The sequence below is a fragment of the Cheilinus undulatus genome, linkage group 5, assembly GCF_018320785.1.
Source record: "Cheilinus undulatus linkage group 5, ASM1832078v1, whole genome shotgun sequence".
Lineage (NCBI taxonomy): Eukaryota > Metazoa > Chordata > Actinopteri > Labriformes > Labridae > Cheilinus > Cheilinus undulatus.
Genome location: NC_054869.1, coordinates 36,192,934 through 36,211,576, shown reverse-complemented (window position 1 = coordinate 36,211,576; position 18,643 = coordinate 36,192,934). Strand labels below are relative to the sequence as shown.

At 38.6% G+C, this 18,643-nt stretch overlaps 1 protein-coding gene across 1 annotated transcript in view; it reads left to right on the top strand.

Moving 5' to 3' along the window:
* The window catches only part of pgm5 (phosphoglucomutase 5), a 42,539-nt gene that overhangs the window by 17,682 nt on the left and 6,214 nt on the right, over positions 1 to 18,643 (top strand). The window contains exons 8-10 of the mRNA XM_041787980.1: positions 4,955 to 5,070; positions 13,693 to 13,828; positions 14,533 to 14,716. Of these exons, the coding sequence (XP_041643914.1) occupies positions 4,955 to 5,070; positions 13,693 to 13,828; positions 14,533 to 14,716 (436 nt within the window). The remainder of the gene's footprint in view (positions 1 to 4,954; positions 5,071 to 13,692; positions 13,829 to 14,532; positions 14,717 to 18,643) is intronic.

Genomic DNA, 18,643 nt, shown 5'->3' with positions numbered 1-18,643 from the left:
TCCTGAAGAAGTGTTGTAACTAAATCCCACTCATGACAACAGTAGCTCTCATGGACATGGGCTCACAGTTTACACACTTACACCAGCCAGTATGCCAGATCTCTTCTGGTGATCAGTCTCTGCTGAAGTTTCTCTCCCCCTTTTCTTTACACTGAGTCTCCATCTGTAGAAGTTCCTCTGTGTGCTCTGGCTCATACAAGTATCCACTATCCACAGTAAACGGTGTGTTATCATCATTTGCGTCGAAATCACTTAGTTTAGTGTTGTTTTATGAAGCCTGCAGACCCAAACAGCTGTTCAGATGTGCTGAGGCGACATATTTTTGGCCCATTTCTAACTTAAACTTGTTAAATTATGTGGAGAAACTATACCCATCTGCTACACTGTTTAGCCTAGCTTCCCAAAAACCCAGATAAAAATATAATACCAAAATATCCCTTTAAGTTATTTTGTTTTTAGTTAACTACAATAAGCATGTCTTTGACACATTAATGCCATGGCAGAAAGATCTGCCATAGTCAGCAAAGTCAGACATGACTGGGCCAGGATCAGGATGATCAGTGCTGAGAAGGGACATGATACAGAGTCAACAGCAAACTGAATGATTTGGAGATTGCCATCTGTTGCGCTTATCCTGACTTGGGTCACTGGGGGCTGGAGCCGATCCATACTGTCATTGGGCTAGAGACATGGTACATCCTGGACTGGTTGCTGGTCAGTCAAGAGCAATCGTTCTGGCATTATACTCCAGTTTCCATACACAGTAAGTTAGTTCTTATAAAAATATGCCTTTGTTCCAAAGAAACCACTGTAATGTGTATAGGCTCTGGTCTTTTTCCTCTACATTTTTCTGTCCTGGTAAATAGAAAGCCTATGTCTGTTCAAATATGCATGTTTTTCTTGATAAATGTATAGATCTGCTGTATAGTCATAGCAAGTCTATGTTTGGGTTTGAATGTGTTTTCTGTTTTAGCATAGCTGGTGTGATTATCAAACTTGAGAAAATATCCTCTCTATATATTCTCACACTGTTTTGACTCAACATTTTGCAACATTATTCTAAGCTGAGCACTGCCGGGTCAGTTTCAGTGCTTGTGTTGGCCGTGGACGTGCCGTTTAAAACGTCAGAGGCTCATCAGCCGGCTGGAGTTTCTGATTTCTTCAAGGAATGCCAGGCTTTCCGCTCCAACTCTTGCTTCCCCAGAGAGGAGTAAAGCTAGTTAGTCTTATTTGGTAATTTATCCCGTCTTCTTGTAAACAACTGCGCCGGGCACTGTGGTGTTTATTTATGTGCATGATGATTGTGAGGACGTGCACTGCCACTTGAAATCCCTCCCACATCCACATATGTTGTACTGGGAATTCCCACAGCTGCCTTCAGCACAAGCATTTTGAGATATTTTTTTATGTTTCTCTTCTCAGCTGGAGCAACAAATCTAAGGTTGTTTTAAAGTATTTTGTCCCCAACTCTGAGTTCTCTGAGTTTGTTTACATCTCGCAGCGGTTACTGGGAGGGGGAAGCGTGGATGATGTGGCTGAGGAGTGATCCGTGGGGAATGAGGAGGACACTGTGCACTGTCTAGTCATCTTTATTTCAAACTAAAAGTCTTTACAAGCAGACACAGCAAGTTAATCTCTCAGAGGATGTTTTTGTCATCTTTTATAAAAAAACGAAGTACGTCAGTGTAGTTTAATTCAAATTATTCCAACACAGTCTCAGCAGATGGCTGTTTGGCTTGAGTCTGCTCAAAGTTTGTCTGTTAAAAGGAATCCTTTCCTCAAAACTTATGCTTCCTTAATGTTTTTCTCACAAAGATTTACAGATAGGTCTCCATAGATAATGTAGTTTAGAGCGTGGTGTAAATCTGATCTTTTAATGTAAGATATGTTGAATTATGTATGAGTTGGCACTAAATAAATAGGTGATGATCTGAGGTGAATGGACATCAATGGGGTGCTATATGTAAGCACTTTTCTTACTAATGGGGATAAAACAAGTAGTTTCACAGTGCACAGTATTATGTTACAATGTTTTTCCTCAAGCTGTTAGGGAATATGGAAGGATATAGGATCTTTTTCATCAAAAATGCATGTTCTGATTTTTGGCCATTCCTTGTCTACAGTCACAACATTCCAGTATTCACGCTCCTCTTAGCCTTCTTTTGGCCTCAGCCAACTTCATTAGGTATACCAGTTCACTGCAGTAATGCAAATATCTAATCAGCCAATCACAATCTAGGTGATTAGACAAAATAATCTACTTAAGTTCCATCAGAATGGTGAAAAAAGGTGATTCAAATTACTTTAGTTGACCCCGGTTGTTGGTGGTCTGGCAGGATTTCCCGTATCTATGCCAAATTGTCACAGTGGAAACCAAGACTCATCAGACCAGGCAAAGTCTTTCCAATTTCCTATTGTCTAATTTTGCTGTGCCTGTGGTAAATTGCATCCTCAGCTAGGTTTAACAGTAACTAATTACATTTACTCAAAGTATTGTAATTGAGAAGTTTTTGGGATTCTTCTACTTTGAGAACATTATGAAATCAGTACTTTTACATCTGCTTAAGTAAGTTTTAACCAGAGTAACTGTAGTTTTTCTTGAGTGCAATAATGTACTTTTTCCACCTCTGTTGACTACACAGTAGCACATAGAGAGAGTCAAGATTCCAGATCACATCCCAAAACAGCTGATTTACACAGCAAAAACTGGAGTGTCGAAATCTCAGGGTTAAACATTTTAGAGTTCATTTTAATTTCTAAAGTAAGAATTTTTAACACTGTTCTGAGTGACGTGGTCTTCAGTGTTGGAGTTATTTAACAGTTTTGATCCATTGGCAGTAGTTCGACTCTATAAAGAGTCAATTGATCCAAGGTCTGTCCACTACGATTTCAAATCTGCGGAACGTGTGTGTCAGGTTTCCCATCATGCCCTTTGGCAGTGTTTAGATGTGTTTTATATGTGTTAAGCTGTTTTTAGATGTTGCCTGTAGTTTAGATATCACTGCTGGGCTTCTTTTGGTCGTGTTTCTGGTGGATCGTTGTTGTTTTTGATGAGACACAATTGTATCATGAGTGAAGTTATCCACTGAGTAAGAGTTCTAACCTGTGACCTTAAGTGTCCCTCAAGGACACATAGTGGATACTCATCAGTATGCATTGCCTTGCTATGAGGTGGACTCTCAAGAGTAACTGCAGCTCTGTCATATTGTACATAACACTTTCAAAGTGTAATTTCACCATAGTAGTGTGGACTAATAGAGAAAGTGTTAATTTTAGCTGAGTTCAAGTAATTTTTCATTTCATTTTTCTGTGTATCTGTCATTTATCTGTGTATCTGACTTGTTTATAGAGGTGTTATCACTCGAACAACCTGATTTGAGTTCTGTTTAAAGTAAACTTTAAATTAGATACATTTTACTTTTACTTGAATAGATTTATAGACATGAACTTTTCCTTTTATTTAAGTAGATTTAACCAGAGTAACTGTACTTTAACTATAAGTGGTTTCCTTTTCCACCTCTGATCCTTCGTCCCCTGTTCTTAGCTGACACCTGGTGTCATCCTCCACTGCTGTAGCCCATATCCCTCAAGGTTTGTCATGTTGTGTATTCAGAGAAGCTCTTCTGCATACCGTGGATGTAAAAAGTGGATATTTAAGTTATTCTTGCCTTTCTATCAGCTCAAACAAGTCTGGCCGTTCTCCTCCAACCTCTGTCATCTATGAGGCATTTTGGCTCAAAGAACTGTTGCTCCTTGCAGAGTTTCTCTTTTCTGACCATTCTCTGTAAACCTAAAGATGGTTGTATGTGAAATTCCCAGTAGAGGCACATTCAAAGTCACTTAAATCACCTTTCTTCCCTATTCTGATGCTAGATTTGAACTTGAGCAGATTGTCTTGACATTGGCTTTAATGATCAGTTGAACAAGTTCACTTAATAAGTGTATGAGAGCACTGAAAGTAATCCAAAACAGTTTTTTGCCATTACATCCAAAGGATTAGCTAAAAGTTGCTAAAATGCCCACACATCTGGTTCAAAACATTCTGAAGGCCCTACCTGTATAAAGCTTGTTTGTGATAAATGCTTTTTGACATTTTATTTAAACTATGAGGAGTATTTTTCTAAGAATAAATTGTGGCCTCTAATAGCATCACAAATACCACAGTGAGGTTACCACCAGCTCACAGCAGACATTCCTTTTTTCCTTCTAATTCAGTGTTCAGTGTTTTTTTCCCTCTCTAATTCAGTGTTGCTGGTAGTGCCGTCATTTGTGAATTCATTTGAGACTCATTTGCGTACAAAGGGGCAAATTTTACCACAGAATTAATGTGTCATAGCTCTTTTACATGCACGCTAACAGCAGAGGTGCTATTTCCTATGCACAGTTAGGGGCCATTTAACTCTTTCTGTACTCAGTGCTTTTCTGGCTCATTTGCACAGGTTTGGGTGGCACAAAAGGTGCTCAATCCTTTTGTGAATCAGGCCCTTAGTTTCCCAAAACCATGATGAGGACATAAATGTGCTGTCTTAACCATAGTGTCAGCCATACCCATGATGCCTATTGTTTATAAGGTTTTCCCTTCACTATTACCCTGTTTTTTGTGAACTCCCACATATTTTACTGTCTTCCCTGTCCTCTCGCCCCAGAAACCAAACGTACATCTACATACATAGAAACACAAACCACCTACTCCTCTTACTAGTAAATGGCTCTGGTTCAAAGCAAACATGAGAATGTTAACTCACTTTATTCTTGCTGCCTTTGCCTTATAGAGTTATTGGAGGAGCTGTTGTTAGTTTAAACTTAAACAGGTTTGGTTCTCTTTATTCTAAAGGTCTGCTATCCCTGTAGCAGAACTGGAAAATGCTATGATTAGAAATTAGAAATGGATATAAACCTGTGTTTTAGTTTGTATTACGCTTATGTTCCTCTCTTTCTGTGTGTGTGTTTGTAGGGTAGCCAAAGCTATGAAACTGGCGCTGTATGAGACTCCCACAGGCTGGAGGTACTTTGGGAACCTGATGGATTCTGGCCGTTGTTCCCTTTGTGGAGAGGAGAGCTTTGGAACAGGTACAACCTATTAGTCTTAAGCACATTTACAACATACTCACTCAACAGAAGACTTCACCTATAAATGCAGAATCAAATCAGTGCAGATAAGGCAGGAAGCATCATAAGAGAAGGTCACTGATTTAATTACTTTGCTGGTTTGGAAAATGTGAGCGTGTGGGTGTTTGGCAGAGAAATCCCCTCCCTCACTACCAGCTGTTGTGGAGGTGTCTGCAAACAAGGCCACCAGCAGAAGCAGCTGCTGCTATCTTTGAATATGCACCAGGGACTTGTTGAACCAAGTCTGTCCACCCTTGGTTTGAAAATTAAAGGGAGCCTTAAGTTTATTAAAATGGGTCTTATTTAACAGCTACAGGCATTACTGAGTTATGATAACAGAAGATGGTCAATCATGGGCCTTGAGCAGGTAACTTTGCTTTGTGTACGTTGAACATCCACACTGCTGCGGGTTGCCATATGGCTGCATTGCAGGGTTTAACTATTTAACTTTTTTGTCTAACTGCCACTTTGGCTGGTGGATTCAAAAATCTACCAGCACAAAAATTTTTTACCAGTCACTATTTTAACAAGCAGCATTGTTTAATAAGGCAAAATATCAATATCAAGACTTTTAGCATTCAAGTTTTAGGCTGTGTAATTTGAGAGAGTTGATGCATAAATCATCTAAGCTGTTGCTCATTTTTTTAAACCTTGTATTTTGACTGATTTGTGCTGTGTTTGACCATACAGAGGTTTCCTGTGCATCCTATGGATGTAAGGCATTGTCCTGCATTATGAGTGTCAGACTCATAAAAATGTAGTATTTTGAGCGTGATTTCTGCAGTCTCACACCGAAATTCAGGCTTTAACTACCTTAGACTTGCAACGAGGAAGACATTTATTAAAAAAAAAACACTTTTAGCTGATGTACCAGTTGCAGTGGTGCTCCATGTCATGTTGTATAGCTGTAGTAATTTGTGTAAAAGGAGCTCCAACCAAGTACTAAGTGCATAAATGAGCATCATTTTCAAGGTTAGCATTTCTGTGTAATAAATTATTTTTTGGACTATTATTTTTTGGTATTCTAATATTTTGAGATAGTGGATTTTTGATTTTTGTGAGCTGTAAGCCGTAATCACTAGGGGTGGGAGAAAAAAATCGATACAGCATATAATCGCGATACTTTGTCTGGTGATATATCGTATCATCCACCAAGTAGCTTTTATTTTTTCAGATTAATTGCTAATTTGAACTGATGTCTATTATAACAGAAAAATAAAATCTATTGTTTGGACAATTGATTGTCCAGTGAGGTAGGCAGAGGTGACGATCACAGAGCAGGAGTAAGTATAACAAACATAGCAGCACCGGGGAAAAGACATTAGGAAAGCAAGCAGGGCACAAATTAAATGGAAATGACACATGAGGTTTGCAAGAATGCTATATGAAAATAAAATACTGCAGAAATACGAGAAACATGAGGGCAAGACTAATGCTAAATTAGCGAAACAGTTGAAAAATGGTATAGATCCCAATATATCACAATATATGGTATCTAAATACTCTTGTATTGCAAAATGTTTAAAATCACAAATCAAATCGTGACCAAAGTATCATGATTATATCGTATCGTGGGGCCACTAGTGATTCCCACCCCTAGTATTCACCAACATTTAACCAAAAAAGAGTTCTTAAAATATTTAACTTTGTATAAGATAAATGTAGAAAATATGGAAGTATAACTTTTTAAATTAAATCACAGCAAAAAAGGAACTTTTTCATGACATTCTCATTTTCTGAGATGCACCCGTAGATACTGAATTTCAGTTTAAACATGACTCAAAAGGCCAAAAGTAAAGCCCAATTTTCTGAATCACTTTTTCTGGAAATACAAGTGAAAGTACGAGGGAGTACAGTACCGGCATTAATAAGCTACTGCTTAGAAAACATATGTATACAGCTAAATCAAGTCATATTTATTTATGCAGCTTGAAATCATAGTTTTACCTCTGAAAGCTTTACAAGCTTTAACACGAATGATTCCCTCTATCCTCGACACTTAGCACAGGTTAAATCAGAATGTTTCCTTATAAATGGCAGTGGACATGTACCAAAAAACAAGTGTATAATTATTCTAATTATTTCAGTATTTGCTAACATTTCAATCTCAAAATTGTCTGCAGGTAAAACACATGTTAGATGTTAAAATTACTGACAGGACTTATTACAGATACTCTGAAGATAACACACAAGTGTTTATGAAATTAACAATCCCCTTTACCAGTGAAATTTTTGTGACAATAGCACCCTGTTTCCCATCGCTTCTGAGCACTCAGCAGCTTGTTCCAGGTTTATGTTAGTAAGCAGAGCATCCTGACTGCCTGTGGCTGCAGAGATGTGTAATAGATTTGAGAGCTGTGACCCTGACTGCATGTGTAAATAATCCCCATTCTTCTGCTATAAAAGGAGACTGAGGCTTCCTGAATCGTTACAGCATGCACACATGCCTTCAGTGTCAATTTCTGTGGATGCAGGCACATACATACATAGGTGGTCAGAAAATATAAACAATCTTTGCACAAATAATATACATTTTATAACGCTTTCCCTCTACATCTGTCATTTCTCCAGCCTCTATCTGTTTTCCTCTTCACCTTTTTACACCTCTGAACTTTCTGAAGTTTTGTTTTACTTGTTGCTGTCTTCGACTCTCCCTTTCTCCTTGTCTTATGTTTTTAATTGAAGATTATGTAAGATTGCATTCATGATTATGGCTCCTCAAACCAAGGGAACAGGCTGGAAAAATGTGGTTGTAAACAGCAGAGAAGAGTATACAGATTCGAAATAGAGGGGTTTTGCCGAGGAGAAGAGAAATGGAAGGAGCAGAGATGCAGAGAGCTATGTAGAGGACTATGGGAGCTTACTCGTTGTCTACCCATGTAAGGCCAAAAGCTCTGAGAGAGCCCATAGTAGTAAATCATCCAAGCTGTGCACCACTCCTGCTCTTCGCTGACTCTCTCTCTCTCTCACACAACACAAACTGTCAAACATTACTGTTCACATTTTGCAGGCTTTGTTGTTGATACTCTGATTATATTTGACTGCATAAAAGAAGCTTCAGAATTCAAACACATTTTCACTCAAAATGTAGTTTGGTACCAAATAAACAAGAATTTGACAGAAGTATAAAATATACAGATGGTGGTTATATTCCTCTGGGATATCTGCCTCTCTGGGATACATTAAGAGGACAACAAAGCCCAGTGGTGGGTCAAAAAGAAGAGATAGGGTGAGTTTTGACTTTGACACTGTACCTTCAACATGAATTCAGTTTGTCCATGAGAAAAGTCTTAATAAAATCCATCAAAGCGTTCTTGAAATATTGAGTTTGCAAGCAAGGGATGAACATAAGACCCTTGATCTTAGACCTAAAATCTAATTAGTTCACCAAAGTTTAAAGAAATCCCTGATCAGAGTGGACATCTCAACAAAGTTTCAAGAAAATCTTGCATTTTTGAGATATCTTTTAGCACAAGCAAAGGATGAATATAGACCATGACCTTTGACCTACAAAATCTAAGTTTATCCTTGATTAAGAGTGGACATTTCTGTAAGCTTTCAGGAAGTTTCCTCAAAATGCTCCTTGAGAGACAGTTCAGTATTTTTTCAGTTGGGTTGTATGAGGTACTTGTCAATAGCCGTGCGTTAGCCGCCAGTGATCTTGGTGAGCGTTGCACCTTCAAACAGGATGCGCTTGTAGAAGCTAGGTTACAGACAGGTAAAGTAGCTCCATGTAATTTAGCGAGTTTAAGGTAAAAATGGGCCAAAAAACAATGCTGGCTCTATTATAAGCAATATTAAAAATTTTGGAAGCAGTTATTTATCACCCAGAAAGCCTCTGTGTTTGGCACTAATTTGCAATGTAAGCTTCGGCTACGTGCTCTTCCGCCTCAGCATATATGAATAGCTGTTTGGGTCTGCAGGCTTCGCCAGAGGAAACAACATCAAACTAAACCTAAACTACTTATTTCAGCTCAGTTTTCCACTTCAATAGCTGAGTTAATGATTTCATAAAGTAAACATATTGTACAGACTGTAGCTTGTCTTATTATCAGTCATTGAATAATAAAGCGACAGCCATAAACTTACTTAGATGACAAATTTCCATGCAGCCATTCTGGTCCGGGTCAGTTTCTCCATTTCATCAAGAAAGTTAAAGAAGGTCAGTAAAGGAAGACGTTCAGTAAGGCAGGGAACTCTGGATGGGGAGTGATGCAGGCTGCAGGCATCTGTGAAACACTATACTCTGATCAGAAGTGTCCTGAAATGTTGTAACAAAGTCCCACTGAGACAACAGTAGCTCTTGTGGACGTCGGCTCACAGTTTGCTTACTTTGGCACCCTCTTTCTTTCCCCCGGCTCATAAAAGTTTCCCCTTTTATACACAGTAAACAACAGGTCATCATCACTTGAGTTGAAATTGTAGTTTGTTTAAACGTAACTTCTTGTTTCCTCTGACGAAGCCCGCAGACCCAAACAGCTGTTCAGGTACGCTGAGGTGGAAGAGCATGTAGCCAAAGCTTGCATTGCAAGATAGTGCCAAACACGGAGGCTTTCTTGGTGAAAATAAAATTAAGTTGTATTTGAGCAGGGCAAATACAGAAGCCTATGACATCACCGGTTTTGATGGGGAATTACCCCAACCCCCTAATACTACAGTGATATAAAATCACAGAGCAGTTCATCTCAGTACAGTCTATTGATAGCTGATGTCTCCACCTTTAAGGAAGGTTAACAGCCAGTTAAATGCTGTGTTTTTGTTTATTGTGTGGTACATTTCCTAAATCTATCAGCCACGATGGCCTATGGGTCATTAAAAGTGTCATAATGGAGAGGTTTGAACCAGAAAAGAGTAAATTTAATACCTGCGTCTGTCTCTTTGCTGTGGCACAGCACCAGGCAGCTGTGTTCTGATCAGAAGTATTTTTTCAATTTTGAGAGAGGATCATATTTCTCCAGTGGGCAGGGCTTCAGCTCATTCAACCGACAAGCCCACACCATGCTAGAGCAGATTTGACTGCCTCATTATTCATGACTTAAAGCTCAATTTTATAAACTTACAGATTGTTTTCTTAACTGAAATTTGGCCTGGTGGTCCATAATATAGTGCTCTGTCTTACAGGAAACCTAAAACAAAGGTTATTTTTTATAACTATGCAGGAACTTTAACTGTTTTATGAAGTTTAGTTCCATCCCTAATATCTACATCTTTGACTTTCTGACTTTCTTAAATACCAACAACTTTTAAACCTGCTTGTAGTGACTTTTTAAAACACTGACAGCAGTTTATAGCTGCATAATCGAGCAGAAACAAGGACATTTTTTGGACATATTTTACATTCCAGTCATTGATCCCTCTTTTTCTTTTTGTGTCAGACAGGCAGACAAGGATTAAATAATGACAAATGTCCATTACCTAACAGCTGTTCACTGCCACAGTCAGACTCTAAAGGCTGAATTTTGCACCCTGTCTTTATCTGCACTTTTTCTGCTAGCCCTCTAGTAAATGTCAACAGGAAGCCAGGGGGAGCTGATGTGTGAAGGAAGCAGATATTCAGGAAAATTCAATGTGAGTGAGTGGGCAGGGGGATGATGTTTTTATCAGCTGCGCTGGTGCACAATCTGGGCTATCTTTATACATAAAACAAAGCTGCTTTACACTCATTTTGATGGCTCTTCTCCGCTCATTTAGTGATTTAGGAAATACACCCAATGACATGATGCACTGATATATGGTAAAGCCTGTGAGGGACATGTGACTTGGGAAGATTTCAGAGGTAGGCGGCACTAAAATGTTATAAAATTTCAGGAATGCATACATGTGAAAGGCTTTAAACTCATATATAATAGTTCAGTTCTTTGCCAGTCTCCGCCATGGAAACATCCAAACATGATCATCAATCTTATTAAAATGTCACAGTGTCCCTTTAACAGATACCTTTACAGAGCAGCTGTTTTTGAGAACAGGCTGACTGCTCCCCAGAGAGGGAAAATGATCAAGGGTGTGAAATACTCTGTGTGTTAGTGTTTGTATCGGAGGCTGGAAACATTTTGTTTGGCACATCTCCAAGCCCAAGAACTCATCCTGACAGTCTGTTAAGCAAAGTGAGGCTGAGAACAAGGCTTAAGTGAACATTATGACCCAGTTGTGTAAAAAAGGATAATTTTACGCAGGTATTTTACAGATCAAAGCATCATTGTATCATGACTATTGCTGAGGAATCAGTCTGTAAGTTATGCTAGAAATGGAGCAGTGCTTGTGAGCTAGTTCAGCCAGGCAACCAGAGCTGTGCTGAGATTACACTTGATATTTATCAGTACCATAGAATGTAGAAAATACTGCACATAGTCTGAGTGATGTCAGCTATTTGGTTAGTTAAGGGGGCTTTTGAGGCCACTCTGCATCAACCACCATGGTTTTCTTGAGTGTACAAAAATTTAAAATATCTTAAGATTTTCTATAAAATTCAACCCTTTCGCTTTAGTTTGCCCCCCTCCCCGTCACCCATTCCCCACTTCCCCTGCATAACGCGTACACCCACTCTGCCACAAATGCTAAAGATAAGATGGCCTTTGCTTTCAAACATACACTCAAAAAGATGGAAAGTACACCAGGCTCATGACTATGATTTTTCTTCATAACTGAAAGAGTGAGTGAAAGAGCTGTAAACAACTGGACTTTGTTGAAAAACAAGGAATTGTGTTTGGAGATGTGCCATATGTTGGCAGTAGAAATCTCAGTTTATTTGCTGTTATTTGTTGGTTGTAGTTGGCAGTGCTGCATAGAAATGTTTGAATATGTCTCTGTCTCCATGTAGCCAAACAGTGTGTTGCTTTGTTAGAGCGCCACAATAAAGTGTGTGCATTACAAATTTGGAAAGAAGTCAAAAGGCATAGCTTTAATGCTCCTCTTATTGGGTTGTAGGCCAATCACCACAAACACACACCAGCACACGGAGATGCTGAGCCATTACGCAGTTATCTGGGGGAAAAACACACTTTTCTGTGCAAAGTGGTCTTATTAAGCATCTAATGACGAGGTTGGTAACAGCACATCGAGTAGAGTAAAGATTAGATTAAAGAGTAAGGATTAATCTACTGTCTTTGAGAGCTGAAGGAAGTGTGTTGCAGTTTTTATGAAGCACAAGTTTCCAGAGATCAAGCAACAATTTTACCCCTGTATGACTTAAACATTAATGATGATAAATGATGTTTAAATAAGGTCAAATGTTAGCATGACATTGCTATTATTAAGCCATAACCAGGAGTTAAATCAGTCTGAGAAGCTGCTTTTTTATCCATGTGTGGCACCATTATGCGTGATGAGTATGTGAGTGTTGTTGTTTTCTTAGACTTCATTGGGGGAGGAAACTTTGTCAAGGTGGTACTTGAGTGAACATATTAATACTGCCATTCCTTTAATTAAATACACTGTTATTCTGAATATTAAACATGGTTTGTCAGAATCTTTGTTGGATGTGGGCTGGACTGGACAGACCTGTTGGGGGTATGAACTGGAATGGGTGGCACTTGCTGAGGGGGTGAGCAGTAATGGTCAGGGGCTTAGAAAAGAGTCTCGTGCAGGGCTCTAATAATTACATAAAGCCATGCTCCTAATTATGCATAACTTGTATCCTTGTTTAAAACAAAATAGATGGGTTAAAAAATAATGTCCTGAACAGCTTGCCCTGTAATACATTTACTGTTCCAGCCAAAACCCCTTTTTAACGAGTCTGTAAACATGTTTATTTCTGCTGTAAAAATCTGTTTTGACATGGGGTGTGTATGTGACTTCCAGTGCTTCTGCAGTTAGCCTCTAGTGGACACTCAAGGAACTGCATTGTCTGATGTATGATCTCCCCCTCTGCTCTTCCATTGTCAGCCCTAAATCAGTACTGCACTCTTTCTTTTAGCTCCACCTCCACCCCTGCATCCAATTGACTGGGGGATTAAGATACTTCCCTATTGCTCCTTAATATCTGCATGTAAAATAAATCTGCAAGGAGTGATACTGTTTGAGCCAAGACACTAAAATATCTTCTACTGCTGCAATGAATATTTCAAAACCATCACAAATGGGAATTTTCTGACTGAACGTACAAAACGTTTCTTTGCAAATTAATCTGGTTTCCAGGTCAATTTCCCCCCTAAGTCCTGAAGAAACATTGCACCTCTATTTCTGTGGTTGACATTATGGAGTTTAATAATAACATCTCTCTTATAACTGCCAGCAAAGTATCTTACTAGAGGAGGAGGTAGTCAGCATAGCCATGCATAAAAACGGTAAATAGGAGGAAACAGCTAGCCTGGCAACATCCAAACATTGCATGCTTTATAACTAGGACAATACTATGTGTTCTTATTTTCAGTCCTCATGCTTAGCTGTTATAATGTGCTAATAATCATTTTGGTGCTATTCCTTAAGACTTCATTTCAGACTTTTTTGCATAACACCGAAGTTAAATAAGCATGACAGCTGGAAGTTATGTTGACGTTATGAAGTTATCCTTTTGTTAACGTAGTTCACTAACAAAAAGTAAAAAATCTATTAAGTCAAATATTTTTGTTGTTTCCTCTCTTCTAGGTTCAGACCACATCCGTGAAAAGGATGGTTTGTGGTCAGTGTTGATGTGGTTGTCCATCATGGCCGCCAGGAAACAGGGTGTGCAGCAGATCGTCAGAGAACACTGGGCCAAGTTTGGGCGAAACTATTTCTGCAGGTAACTGGTTAAATATTTTTCTCTCAATGTGGGGCCATGCTTTCATAATGCATTCAGTTAGCACCTACTAAGGATTATCTCTTCAGGGGTTGTTCTTTTTTAAGATGACAGGCCATTCTTTTTGTTTAAACCATTATTAAATATATTTAAACTTAAAAGTCCTGCAGATATTGATGTGATGATTTCCTTTTCCCAGAAGTCTCAATCCCTTGGACCCCCACTAGAGCCAAATATGTCTCCCAGGCCTTCACCTTTGTCCATTTCTCTTGCAGTCATCCTCATTGGTTGTCACTTGTTCTTATTTTAACCTCTCCCCTGTGATTGGCAGAGATAGTTACAGCAGTCAGTGTTCCCACTGACAGTTGGTGCAGCTTTTTATGTTCCCATAGAGAGCTTTCCTAATCTGATTCAGATTTCCCACAGCTGTAGATGCTGAGGAAAAACAGGACCGACCAAGGACCGGACCCCAGTCCTTGTCTTTAGAACAAATCCTTAAAGTGTAAACTTCTGCCATCATCGTTGGAGAATTCATCAATCAAAACCTTATAAGGCATTAGACCAAGTTTAATGTGCTTGAGAGACACAAATAGACAATTTCCTTAATAACAAATAAAAAAGAAACACTGTCTTTCAGTATGTTTTTTTAGGCTTTATAGGTTTAAACTGAGCATTAAAACATGTCTCTATGTGTTGCTGGTTGCCAGATTTGACTATGAAGGCCTGGACCCACGCGCAGCCTTTTACCTGATGAGGGATCTGGAGGGAGTGATCTCAGACAAAGCATTCACCAGCCAGAAGTTTGCTGTAGGAGACCACATATACAGTGTGGAGCGAGCTGACAACTTTGAGTACATCGACCCTGTGGATGGATCTGTGGCTCGAAACCAGGTCAGTCAAGGCAAAGAGTACAAGCATGGGTTTTATTACTGTAGTAGCGCATATCACTGATCTTATGGTTCTGGGTTTGGTTCATAGTTCCTTGAAAAAAGGGTAGATGGGCTTTGAAAGATTACAGCTCTAAATCAGCTGAGAGTGGCCAATTTGAAACCTGCAGGTATTGCATTTACAGTAGGTATGGCTAGTTCATTGGCAGGCTAGCTGGAGAATGAGTAAAAAGAAGATGATTTTTTTTTTTTTTACTTATCCCTCAAGTAGAAGACAAACAATAACTGAGAGATGACAGAGTAAGGGCTTCTGCAACAAAGGTGCGCTTGCCCAGAGCAGTTCAGGGCTCAATTCCTTGCTCAGTACTCAGGAAAATGAACCATCCAGTTTCAAACACAAGTCCTTACAGACTGAGAAATTCAGGGCTGATACACATACCGATGTTTTAATTAGCAATTTAGCTGATTGCAGATACTGATGCCAATGTTGTTTCTGTTACTTCTTTGGGTGTAAAACTCCCTCAATGGCTTCTATCACTTTGCATCCTCAAAACCAGCACTAGAACTAGCAAACATGTAACTTTAGCTCTAGTTTGTTGGGACTAAATGAATCTATAGATATGATGGTCCATGAAGGATAGATCCTCCTCAAGGTGGGGAAAGTGGGTCACAGGCCCTAAAATGGGACACAGCTAGTTTGTCTAGAGTTTATGTTGCTGTGTGTTACTCATATTATCAGACTGCTTGTTTTTAGTTATTGCAGGCTGTAGCCATTCAGCGAAGAGAGCGGATCTGAAAGTGTGGTTCAGGTCAGGTTCCTGGGTTGTCATGGGGTCAGGGCTGTGCAAAGACATCTTACACATTCACACATGCTAACACCTTCTCTGTTCTCTCTTTCATATACATGCAGTCACTCATCAGCCTGTTGCAGGTCGGACCACCTACAACACTCCAGTGTTGTCCCTTTAGAGAGGTTCCATGTTTGGACATGATAGTCTATCTTCAATTTCAAACCATAAACATGTACATGCACACATAAGAAACACAGCACATATCCTAAAACACACTGATAACACTGTGGGTCAGTTTACTCTCCCGTCCTCTTCCTCCCACTCAATCTCTCTGTAGTTTACCCAGCTGACTCCCTCTGTTCTTTCCAGAAATGTGTGGAAACTCATTCCTGGCGTCAACACTTCTTAGCTGCTGCCCCACCTTAATACCACATACACACTCTGTTGTATGTTGCATCTAGTGTTTGTCTGTCCAGTTGTCCCTGTGCATAAGTGTGAACACCTGCACTTGCTTGGCCTTCATGTGTTCATACTGGTGTACCGACAAGGTTGTGGCAACAGTTTGCCACGACTTTGCCTTATGCACCTCTCTTCACATAAATAAAGGTCTCTCTGTGAATTTCTCCACCGTATTACCATGGCTACAGCTGCTCCACAGCTAGTCAGTCATCCTAAAATGTGATTTAACCTCACTGGAAAATCCTCAGCATCCCAGTCGCCCCAGTGTGTGTTATTACAGCACACATTCTTCCCAGGACAGAATTATATCAGCTGTCGTCTCACTTGCCGTCTCTCCACTGCAAGTGTGTTTGAAGGGGGAAAAGTTGGCGCGTAGACACCAACACACCAACACACAGGACAGAGCAGGGGGGATTACACAGCATTGGCATGGCAGCCTTTGGTGGATGTCTACTGAATTCATTCTGCATTGTTTACATATTTCAGACAGAAAGACACTGGATAGATGGAAGTCACTGCTGAAGCATACAAAACAGATACAGTTCTGTTTTTGAGCATCCGAACTTGAAAAAGAAGTAAGCTAATATGTTTAAATTATACACCGTCCATAACTCTTTTATGACAGATTAAATGTCCAAAGAGGAATTTCATGGCTTCCTTTTCAGGCCTATACTGTTTTTAAATAATATAACTTTGTCCACCTCTTAATGCACTATTAATGTGTAATATCAAATACTTCAATTTTGTTTTGTATAGCCATAAGTCATTCATGTCCCTCTGCATTTTTTTGTTTTTAACCTTCAACAGAAAAATAGTCGGGGGAACTTAAACCATTAATGGGTTAATCAATTTTGCTTTATTTTATTTTTATGTTAATATGTTAATACAAATTATTTAATATGTGAAAACTTCCCTTATTAGAATAGCGTTGAAAACACTACAAATCACATAAAAATAGTAGGCTAAAATAAAAAGCAAAGAATGCACCTGGTTATATTATTTTGCCATGTTAGCTGCCTTAGCAAGAGATTAGCCAAGGTTATGACTAAATTACTACATGTAATCTGATTATATGAAATAATGACTTAACTAAATAACCAAGATTTCTCTTCATCATACTTAAACTTGACTAAGGTCAGTTTTGATTTTCATCTTTCAGATATTGCTAACAGATAGCAAGGTCTGTTAGCTCTAGCTTGGTTTACTTTCACAGGATTTTTCTATCCTAAAATGTTAGCTGAGATTATTTCTCCATCACACCTGAACAACAACAGTTTATTTATTAATATGACAAAAAAATCTGAACAAATGACCACGATTTCAGTTCATTGAAATTAGGGCTGGACAATTAATTGAATTTTGTTCGTGATATCAATTTTGGCTTCTCATGATCATTAAAAACATTATTATTGAAGAAAAACGATTCATGTGTGCTTCATAGAGTATATTTGGGTTGTGTTTTTGGCTGTGTTATCAGTGTTTTTTGCATGTTGCAAATTTTGCAAGTTTTACAGGAGTGCATGTAGATTGGGTATTTATTTTTATTTATTGTTTTTATTGCTATTATTTAATATATTGTTATTATTTTACTTGTTACTAATTTATTTTTGATTGTTCTTTTAAGTTTTGGTTCAATAAATACTCAAATTTTGAAATCAATGAATAATTGTGTTTATTAATCGTGATTTCAATATCAATCAAAATAATTGTGATTATTATTTTTGCCCTAATCGTCCAGCCCTAATTGAAATTTCAAATTTGTATTAAAAAGTATTATAGCGTGTCCAAAATCGAATACTTCTGTTAGTATGCTGTATCACCGTATATTTAAATGCAATACAGAGCATATAATCACCGTAGGTTAGTGTTGTCCCATCACTACATCTATACTGGACAGGAAGTGATGACGGTTTAACCACTTTTGTTTTCTTCTGCTTCTTTTTTAACAGCAATTTGTAAACAGATGTTAAGCAATAATAGTCTAAATGTTTGTTATTCTCACTCACTATTAAATAATAATTTAATGTAACAGTATTATTTAAAAGAAAATGAACTTATTTAGCCTTAAATGCCCCTTTCTTGATGAAATATGCTGCTAATAATAATAGCGGCTGGCTATCGGATAGTAACGTTGGCTAACACGCTAGCATGCTAACAGCGCAATCGGTGCATTTCATACTTCTGTACTAAATACTACATTTTTTGAGTACATAAGTGCGCAGAGTGTTTTCAAACTGAGTATACTCAAATGTAGTATACAACTGGTGCACTCAAAAATGTCCAAGAAGTGTGTGTGGAACAATGGACACTTAGCACTGTCAATGAAGGCAGATGCTGTAATGTTATTGCATTTAGGTGTACTGTACTACAGCATACAACCAGGAATCATTAGAGACACACTGAATATCTGCTACGTCACCAATATGGCATTCATTGAGGGTACAAAGTGTCCATCACTCTACACTGGTTTTGAGTATGCTGTTTCTGAGTGCATTTGAGTATACTTCTCTGTGTGAACGTACTTTACACACTTATTTACTCAAATATTTAGTATTTAGTACAGAAGTATGCGATTTTGGGGCCGCTCTTAGTGTCTCATCTTTTACTAATCAGCTAGCAAGGACTGCTAGCTCAGCAGGAATCTATGCTGTGCATGCTTAAATGTGGTAGTTTGTAACTAG